Source organism: Carya illinoinensis, chromosome 1 (assembly GCF_018687715.1).
Source record: "Carya illinoinensis cultivar Pawnee chromosome 1, C.illinoinensisPawnee_v1, whole genome shotgun sequence".
Classification (NCBI taxonomy): domain Eukaryota; kingdom Viridiplantae; phylum Streptophyta; class Magnoliopsida; order Fagales; family Juglandaceae; genus Carya; species Carya illinoinensis.
The window spans coordinates 7,252,428-7,262,786 of record NC_056752.1 but is presented as its reverse complement, the minus strand read 5'-3'; the positions used below and the strand labels follow the sequence as shown (position 1 = coordinate 7,262,786).

The 10,359-nt window shown below is 39.7% G+C and overlaps 2 protein-coding genes across 2 annotated transcripts; both read right to left on the bottom strand.

The window, feature by feature from the left end:
• Window positions 1-5,928: 5,928 nt before the first annotated feature.
• LOC122308477 (anthocyanidin 3-O-glucosyltransferase 5-like) lies at window positions 5,929-7,550 on the bottom strand. The gene has a single exon (XM_043121830.1). It carries the CDS (start codon window positions 7,548-7,550, stop codon window positions 6,966-6,968), a length of 585 nt encoding a protein of 194 aa, XP_042977764.1. The 3' UTR covers window positions 5,929-6,965.
• LOC122301573 (anthocyanidin 3-O-glucosyltransferase 5-like) lies at window positions 6,093-6,959 on the bottom strand. Its single transcript, XM_043113003.1, has one exon. It carries the CDS (start codon window positions 6,957-6,959, stop codon window positions 6,093-6,095), a length of 867 nt encoding a protein of 288 aa, XP_042968937.1.
• Window positions 7,551-10,359: the final 2,809 nt, after the last annotated feature.

Here is a 10,359-nt window from a genome sequence, read left to right as displayed (position 1 = left end):
GCTGCAAGAGACTTAAAAAGATTCATGCTTTTCATTTGTAAAAGGGGGAAGGCACGTGGCAAGGATTTAATTGGATTTTTTGGCATTGAGACTTCAAGAGGGGCATGACACACTACTTTCTATTGGGACTTTGATTGTTTGACTGAGGGCAACATTAATTGGTATTGGAACTTTTGACTTGGATGACAATTTATATATATTTTTCTTTGGGTATTCATAGAGCGCCACATGACCTGGGACGGAAAAGATATTATTCCCTTGGGCATTTTCATGCCGCACAGCTTTTACTCTCCAGGGGACAATTCAACACTGCATGCACATAATTTCTCCTTGGCATTTAAGCACCGAACGAACACGAGGATAGAGGTGTTTGGGTCTACACTACAGCGTCGTTGAAGAGTTGCTTGACGAGTCTAATTGTTGCTACAGTATCGCCTCCTTTACTGCTTTCAATCTCAATCTCTATTCATTTAGCTTACTCTTTCCATTGCATACTTTTTATTTAATTTCAATTTGAAATTTATGGTGTATTCTTACTATTTTTGACTTAAAAGTTAGGGCATTTTATTTGCTATTTATTTTATTTTATGTCAGTTATTTTTCTTGTTTCTTTAAGCTTTTATTAAATATGCATTATAATTACATTTTAGATTGATTAAAGATTAATTAGGATTTAAATAATTTCAGTTTATTATTTAATTTTCAGATTAATTAAAATTGTTTAGCGTAGTTGAATTTTTAATTGTTAATTTCAATTTTTTAGTATTTTAAGTTCCATTTCGACACTCAAAAAATCTAAAAGTATGAATTTAGTCTATGACTAGTGCCATTTTTATTTCTATTGCATTTTTCATTTCATCGTACATATCATAACTTTTGTTAGTGAAACTTTTCACAATTTTATACGAGTTTAGATTTAAACAACTTTTCCTGAGGAGACGATTTAGGAATTTTATTCCTAATTATTATGCGACATCCTCCTATACTTGGGATAGCTTTTGTGCTACTCATTTTTGAGTGAGTCATGTCCCCCCTACCGTTTCCTCTTTTGCCTAGATTTTTCTCCCTCTTTTTCTCTCCTGCACGATACTTTATCTCCCATTCACATCACATTTTCAGATCTCTCTCACTCTCTCCATCTCTCTCTTCCTCTTATCCACTGGTTTACATTTTTTTCTTCACTCATCCGCCTTCTCCTTTGATTCTTGTTGCCAGCATCCCCCCACTGTCTGACCACAAATCCACATCGGTAAGTCATCTAATCCATGGTTTCTTTCTCTCAATCTTTCCCTCACTTTCTCTTTTTGCCTGTTTGTTTCACATCACTTGGTCACTGTCACTAGTTATAAGCCGGGTTGCTGCACCATAGCTTTAAGCCATGACCTAAGCACCTCCATGTCTTAGCCTCGGTTACACCGCACAACACCACTATCACGTTAGCCAAGCCCCCATGCTTCACATAAGCCACACCGTGAGCCCTAGTTGCCCCTCCCTCTCACCAGCGTGAAATGCAAAACAGATAGCCCCATACATGTGAAACCTCTCTCCAACTTAGGCAATCCTCCATAGAAGCTAGCGCATACTTCTCACTATTTATGCACCACCAAGTTTTCCTCCGTCAGGCTCTCACTCTCCCCGTGACCACCTTGAACAGCTCCTCATTTTTTTTTTTTTTATTATGGTTGCAAGGCACACCCACGAGCCACCATGTTCCAGCGTGTATATCCCACGATAGCCTTGCCCTTTGTGGTATCTCCTTCCAAGCCATAACAATTGTTGCCCCAAAGTTCAACCTTGCATGCACCACACAAGAAGCTGAATGTTCCTATTTTAGCAACCTAAAAATAAGGCATCCTAAACTACTCTCTCACTCTGCAAAGCTCCATCTAGACATTACTGTTTCTCCCCTCCGTGATGCACTGATGTTGCCCTACAACTGGGTTCCTCTATTTCAACTGTGAGCCTCTCTTGCACTGCAAGGAGTGACCTGAAACCACACCTGAAACAGAGAAGGATCAAGCAACTGAATGCTGCCTACCACCAAGACATACTGTCGACTTCATTGCACTCACCGCCATGTCCCAACGTGCCTAGCCACCTTGTTTTGTTCATGCCGCCATTGACCTTCACATGGAAGCAATCAACGTCTTAGTGAGAAGCTCTATCTCTCTTTAACTCAAAATGTATCAGAAACCAAAAAGATGAATAGAGACAATGGCATGGTTTAAAAGGTTTAAACAGAGAGAGGAGACGAAAGAGAAGTCACCATATTTGAGGAGATGACGGTGGATGAGAAGAGCCCCTGGGAGGACAGGTTCTCTAGAAACTTGGAAGCTCCTCAAAATTCCCTCCCCAAACAGTATAGTGATAAAAGAAAGAGGTAGTTGAGTGCGAGTAACCAAGGGTAGCGAGTAACCAAGGGTACGGACCTAGGGTTTGAAAAATTGTGAGGAAATGAGATTCAAATCGAGTGGACTTGTGAGTTGTAAGGAACTGAGGGTGAGTCGGGGAGGGAGTCGCAAGGGGGAGAGAGAGAGAAACAGAGGAGAGTATAAGGTGGGGAAGAAAGAGGAAAGGGGGAAAAGAAGGGTTTTAATTTTAAAACTATATGCGGGGAGTCACTGTTGCCGAAATAGCTAATACTCATTGTCGTAAAAGCTTATAAGAAAAAATTGATTTACAGTAATTTTATTTGCGGAGATATGTTGTCACTAGGGCTGCAAACGAACTGAATTGAATCGAATTCGAATAGGGGGTCAAGAGCTCGTTTAGCATATATATCTGCTCAAACTCGACTCGAGCTCGAAAAATATTGAGGATTTTTGATCGAACTCGACTCGTCTAACGTAAATTATGATCGAACTCAACTCGAACTCGCGTACAAAAAATACTCGAGTTGATATGAGCTTGAGTAGTTTGACTCGAGCTCGGTTTATTTATTTATTTATTTATTTTTGGTTGGTTGAAGCACAAATGAGATTATTTCTCTTAATCAATTTTAACTAGAATTGTGATAATATATATTAAATTGGGCTCTTAATGCTTATTAGACATAAATCAATGATTCATCACTTGCCACAATATAATTACAACTTACAAATAGGTAAAATAATAATTCCAACATCTAAGATATCATATCACAATAAATTACAATTTCAAATGGTAGATCACTAATTACAATTTTTAGCAAATTTTAAAAAAAATAATAAAACTAATAAATTATGATTTCAAGTGGTAAATCACTAATTACAATTACAATTTTCAGCAAACTTACAAAAAGAATAAACTTTATTTTTATAAAAATTTTATATTTGACTCAATAATTCTTTTATGAACTTAATACATTATTGTTGTCAAATAATAAAACATGTTACTTATACATAAATTTAAAATAACAACATATATTACGTATACAAAGTATCAAAAATAATATATAAATATATATAGCATATAAAATATATATAATAAGAGAATATATGTAAGTATATATGTAAATATATATTACGAGCATTGTGATGAACTCAAAACGAGTTGAATCAAGTTTATACGAATATTGTCCACGAGCCTAAACTGAATCGAGTCGAGATTATACGAGTTTTGCTCATTTAATATTCAAACCAATATTAGTATTCACGAACAACTCATTTATTAAATGAATCGAGTCCGAGTTGAGTTTATATGAGTCGATCTTGAATTGTTCATGAGCGACTCTGTTCGTTTGCAGCCCTAGTTGTCACCCCAGATTAACCTTTTTTGCTGCAAAAGGCTGTTTCCACAAAAACTTTGCTTCGCCACAAAAACGAACATGCCGAAAGCTTAATATTTTTGGTACGTTTGTTTCCGGCGATAAGAAGCCGCCGCAGAAAATCTTTTTCTAGCTGCAAAATATTTGTTTCCACAAAGTTTTACTTGCCGGTGTTATCTCATGGCTAAAGGCTTAGATTTTTTCCCACATATCATTTTCATGTAATAAGCTACTTATTTGCGATGATGGAATATTGGGGAAAAAAAATTCATGAGAAAAAATCATATTTGTTGTAGTCTCTCTCTCTGTCTGTCTGTCTGTCTCTCTCTCTCCTATTTTATATCTCTAGCCAGCGCCTAGCCTACCCAGGCTTGTGCGATCGAGAACCACCACCATGCACTCTACCTTCAATTCACATAAGTTCACCTCATGTAAACCCTAATTAAGTTGGAGCTTGCGGGTGTCACAAGCAACTTGTATAGATGGGTGTAGGCTCGGGTCAGACAATAGGTGTTACGGGCTGTTATGATTGTGTTCTAGGTTTATGTAGTTTTAAATGGGTTATGTACTTGTGTTATAGGTTGAATGGTGCATAAGGAGTTATGTGAGTTGGGGCCTATGAATGGTTAGATTATTGTGAAAACACTTATAAGAAACATAAGTTGGATTCATGAACACGAGGTTTACGGTTTTAATGTCGATATTTCACAGTTAATGTGATTTTAGGGTAATGATGGTTTTAGACATTTTGAAAAATAGGTGATTAGTATTTTAGGTTTTAATTGTAAAAATGTTCGTAAGTAGAAATTTATAATTGGAAATTGAGACAAGTTTTGTGCCTATTTTTAGGTGACGACTGATATTCATTTGGCATCGATGTGAGGAAATTAAAAAAAGTTAAAAAATCAAGGTAAGCAGAGCTCCTATGCTAGACTTTGCTTAAGAAGAAATGAATAGATGTTGATTTTATGAAAAACATGCATATTTTGTTATGTAAAGAAACTTGAAATGACCTCGATTATTTGATTTGCATCGTTTATGAAATTGATCTAAAAAAAAAAAGTATTTTATGTCATGACTGGTGTAGACATAATCTAGTTTTTGCATTTTGTTCTCAATTAAATAAAAAGCGTGAATATGAAACCTGAAAACTTGGCATGATTATGATAAGAAGATTCTGAATCTGTTATGATATGATGTGACATTTGAAAACTTTGGCATGAAATTATGTTTTTGTTCTGCTCTGACCTGACCGCGGGTGTAAAACTGTAGCCTCTGTTTGGGTTGGTACCAACTTTTCTGTTTCTGGTGCACTCACTTTAGAAATAAAGTAGTTTTGTAAATGGTCTTTTTAGTGTACACTCTTAGGGCTCAGAGAATAATAGAGAAAAGATTTCACATACTATTTTTGTTTGGTTGGCCGTTGGGGTCTGCACAACTTTATTATGGGGGTTAAATATGAAATTCTATTATGATATGATGATTTTTCAATTATGTTATGCTAATGTATTTTTGAGTATGAATATTTTTGAACTGTTGCTCTAATATTTTTTATACCATGTTTGATTTTGCATTCTGTTACATGCTCTCATGTTTATACACTAATATATATTCACTACTTATTGAGTTGTTGATAACTTGTCCTTAATTTCCATAATATTTCAAATTTTTTGGATGTTTCAACTGAGGATCAAGAATAGAAAGTAGGGCGAGACTATTTGAGTATAGTGGATTAGTGCCAAAGGGTACTACAATTATTGGATTGTATTATCTAGTAAATTTATTTTGTCTTGTTGACTTAGTATTTTGGAAGGTCGACGTTTGTGACTTTGTGGAGTCATAGATTAATTATATTTGAGTATTTGGTTTGAACGAATGAGTTTTATGTGACATTAAGACTTAAGAGTCTATCACTGTATTGTTCAGACGTGATTTCGAATGATAGAAAGTAAACTCTCCGACCTTTCCGAGTATGGGGCATTACAATTTTTTACAAACCCGTATGGCAAATAGTCTTCACAAACTACAAAGAGACCAGCAGAGAGATATAATTCATATCTTGCTCATATCATGAAAGCCATTTCTGCAAAGGAGTCCATTAGTTTGTGTACTCATCTAAATTAGGTGCCTAAGGAGCATCTAAAGTATCTTATTAAAACTCAGTTACTACAAGGATAAAGAAAGCCTGGATAAACCACTCAATTAATTAGAGGACTCATATCATATCAAGTGATTCGGAAATTATTACAAAGAAAGAACACATTCCATGTATAAACCAAAAAAAGTGGCAAAGAAAGGCAACAAATTTAAGTGGTGGAGTACAATCAGTTGGACTTTATTGCTAAATTCATGTAGCCCTCAGTGCCTCACTCTCTGTGGTTGCATGCAAATCTGTTATCTGCTGTGCCAGCCGAGAAAGTGCATTATAAGACGAACCACCCTTCGACAGAGCTTTCTCTGCACTGTACTTCAGCTCCTTCACCCTAGCCCTTGTCGCATTCTTCCCTTCTTTGTCCTCAATGATCTGTCTCACCATCTTCTCTATCTCTTCCCTTCCAACCACTTTCTTCGACGGCAACTCCTTCGGACGCACGGCTACCCCGAGCTCCTCTGCCAGCAGCGTGGAGTTCATCTTCTGCTCCGAATAGAGTGGCCAAACGATCATCGGCACTCCGTTGGCGACGCTCTCTAGCGTCGAGTTCCAACCACAGTGCGATAAGAACCCACCCACAGATGGGTGGCTCAAGACTTCCACCTGAGGGGCCCAAATGGGGACCAAAAGCCCCTTGTTCTTCGTTCGTGTCAGGAATCCGTCCGGCAAGTAGGTTGATGGGTCGTCGTCACCCGACGCAGTTCCGGCCGTGAAAAATGTGTCATCTGCAGCTGTTTTCGTGGGAGGACGCACCACCCAAATAAATCTATGCTGGCTCAGCTCCAACCCCCAAGCCAGCTCAGTCATTTGCTTGTACGAGAGCGACCCCCCGCTTCCAAACGACACGAAAATCACCGACTCGCTCGGTTGCTTGTCTAGCCAGTCGAACAACTCGCTCCTCGAACCGGACAACGGTCTGGTTAATGGACCAATGGGATAAACCGGAGTCTTAGTGAACCGACCCAAGAGAGTCTCATCTCTAAACGCTGCAAGTGTTAGGGGCTGCAGCTCCTCCCATGTATTCAACAAAACCCCATCACTCGTTGGTATTTCTTTCCCCATCCGCACCTATTCAATATACTGCTGGTTGGTCCGGTCTAGCATTGGGTCAACCACGTCTTCAGGCCGGACAGCCCTGCAACCCGGGATTCTCAGCGGTTCTATTTGGTCCACATACTCTCCTTCCACCTCTCTGTCTAGGAATGGCACATGTACAGTCAAAGCAAGGAACCACGCATTCGAAGGGATGTAAACATATTTGAGCAGACCATGTTCCTCAGCTATTGGAAGTGACTCAGTTCCAAAAAGGTCGACGATCAGCGCCGTCGGGCGGGGATTCATGGAAGATATCGCGGAACGGATGGCTGGACGGGCTTCCCGCATCATAACGGCGATATGTGTAACAACCGTGGCGTTGGCATCAACTAGATGGGTGGTGTCAACCGGTGGCAGTTGGACGATGTCGAAGAGCTTAGGGCTTATGGAAGACTGGATAACTTGGGACTCTGCCTGCGACATATGGCAACTGACGACGAAGACTGTGACGGTGAAATCGTGGTGGGTCACGAGGCGTTTGCTTAGCTCCAGGACGGGGATGAGGTGGCCCATGCCAGGACTAGAGAGCAGTGCTGCGTGTGGCTTTGAGATCTCCATGGATGGTGTAGCAGGGGAACGAAGAGGAGAGAGAGACAGCTCAGAGATAATTAATCATCGTGACTAACGGGATGAGCTAAGAGACAGGAAAAATTCTAAAGAGAAGCCCGTACACCACACATTTTTTTAATTTTTTTCTTTTACCAAATAATTGATTAAAAAAAATAAACTTCTACCCAAATATCTATTTTTGAATCATGAAAAATATAGGTATAAATATAATTATATATTAATTTAATGTGATTGATTAAAAGATAAATTTTATTAAAAATGATATTAATTTAAATTTTAAATATAAATGAATCAGTATTGATACGTAAATTAGTACATAATTTTATTTGTATATAGCAAAACTCTTTAAGTTAATAGGTGTAGTTTGGTTAGCTGAGCATAGCAAGGTCATTACCCCAGTCCATGTGGGAAGAGGCCCCATCACTGTCAACCACCTCTTTTTTGCAGATGACAGCCTTCTCTTCTGTCAAGCAAACCCAAAGGAAGTCTCTAGTCTGCTGAATATCTTATCAGTTTATGAAAGGGCCTCGGGGCAGGTCCTCAACAGAGACAAGTCTTCAGTGTTCTTCAGCAAAAACACAAAGAGGGACACCAGGGTCCAAATACAACAGCTGGTAGGTGTCAGGTCAACAGGCTCTTTCGAGAAGTACCTGGGTCTTCCTGTTTGTGTGGGGAGAAAGAAAGTTGCAGCATTTTGCTCACTGGTTGACAGAACCTAGTCTAGGTTGGAGAGTTGGAAGACTAAGCACCTCTCTGGTGCTGGAAAGGAGGTGCTCCTCAAAGCAGTTCTTCAAGCCATTCCCACATACGCTATGGCGATCTTCCAACTACCAGCATCCATCACGGGTAGACTGAATCAGCTGCTCAGAAAGTACTGGTGGGGCTATAATGAAGACACATCTAAGATCCAGTGGGTTAGCTGGAACCAACTCAGCAATAGCAAGGACCATGGTGGATTGGGTTTCAGAGATTTCAGAAGCTTCAACATTTCACTACTGTCTAAACAAGGCTGGAGAATACAGCAGAATCCAAGCTCTCTGGTGGCTAGGATTTTCAAGCAAAAGTATTTTGGGCAGGGTGATTTGCTAGAGGCAAAACTGGGATCAAGGCCTTCTTTGGCTTGGAGAGGTGTCTATAGGTTTAGAGGTCCTTAGAGAAGGTTTGATATGGAGGATAGGGACTGGCAGTGGGGTCAACATATGGACAGATAGGTGGATACCATCCCTGCCAAATCATAAGGTCTCAACCTCACGGGAACCTGACTGCTGGTGTGAATTGGTCAGTGACCTTATTGACCCAACTCTCAGAGTGTGGAAGGACTCCCTTTTGGAGGAGTTATTCTCTCCTCAAGAGAGGGAGGCAATCAAAGCAATTCCAATTAGTCCAGTGGACAGGGAGGACAGGATGGTTTGGCTACACTCAAGCAATGGTCAATTCTCAGTTAAAAGTGGGTACCATCTGCACAGGGCAATGGAAGTGAATGTGGAAGGGGAATCATCATGCATGGCTCGAGACCAACAAGCCTGGAAGGCAGTTTGGAAGCTTAAAACATCTCCAGCAGTTAAGATGTTCATTTGGAGGGCATGTAGTGAGGCTCTTCCCACGTTGGCTAATCTTAAAAGAAGGAAGGTGGTAGAAGACAACCTGTGTTTTATATGCAAGCAGGCCCCTGAGACATCGGGTCACTCATTATGGAACTGTGTAGCTTCTCAGGATGTGTTGAACCAGAGTTGTAGGAAAGTTCAGAAAATGTCATACCAAAGCAACCTATTCTTTGATGTATGGTCCCAGTTAGTAGAGGCCCTAGACACCAGGGAACTCGAGGAGGTGGCTGTCATTCTAAGGGGTATTTGGAGCAGGAGGAATGATACACTCCATGGTAGACCATTCAAGCATCCCACCAGAGTCTTCCATCAGGCCTTGGCAGACCACAACCTCTATAAGGAGTCCTTCCAGGATGCAGGAAAGGTCGGTGTAAAGCCTCAAACTAAGGCCCAAAAATGGACAAAACCAGAGGAAGACCATTTCAAAGTTAACTGGGATGTGGCTGTCAGGACAGGGGAAGGTAGGATTGGCATAGGAGTCCTAATCCGTGATCACACAGGCCAAGTGGTGGGTGCCCTTCGTGCCCAGAGACCATTTCGGGAGAGACCTTTTGATGCAGAGGCATATGGAGCTCTAATGGCAGCAATTTTCATCAAGGAGCTAGGCCTTAACAAGGTGTGCTTGGAAGGTGACTCTAAGCAGGTGGTGGACTTGCTTCAGAAACATGGTCCGGACTAGAGTATGGGAGGATGTTTGGTTCGTGATGCAAGAGAGATTTTGAACTCATGCACTAGCTGGAGCTGCTCACATGTCCTGCGTGGCCTTAATGAGGCTGCTCACCAATTGGCTCAAACGGCAATGGAGAGCGTGGCTGATGTATATGACATTGAACTTTGTCCAGAATGTATCATGTCTGTAGTAACTAAGGAAATGAAGTAATCGTGGTACTCTAAGCTGATCTGTAGCCTTAGAGTCATCTGTTACAACTGTTTCTGTTTTAATGAGAAGTGGTCTCTTTATCTCAAAAAAAAAAAAAATAGGTGTAGTTTGGTTATGTAGTTTAGATAAAAATGATATTTTGAGTAATAATAAAATTTTTTAATTAATATAAAATGAAATAATTTGTAAAAAAATATATTTTGACAGTGAGATGAAATAAAATAATTTTTAATTTTTAAAATTTAAAAAAAAGTTTGTGTCCCACTATTTTATAGAGAGAGAATTGTGCACTATTTATATATTGTTCATGTAA

What these genes read in the sequence shown, in the direction of transcription:
- LOC122301573 (XM_043113003.1), bottom strand. Translation starts at nt 6,959, where the DNA reads ATGGGGAAAGAAATACCAACGAGTGATGGGGTTTTGTTGAATACATGG.
- LOC122308477 (XM_043121830.1), bottom strand. Translation starts at nt 7,550, where the DNA reads ATGGAGATCTCAAAGCCACACGCAGCACTGCTCTCTAGTCCTGGCATG.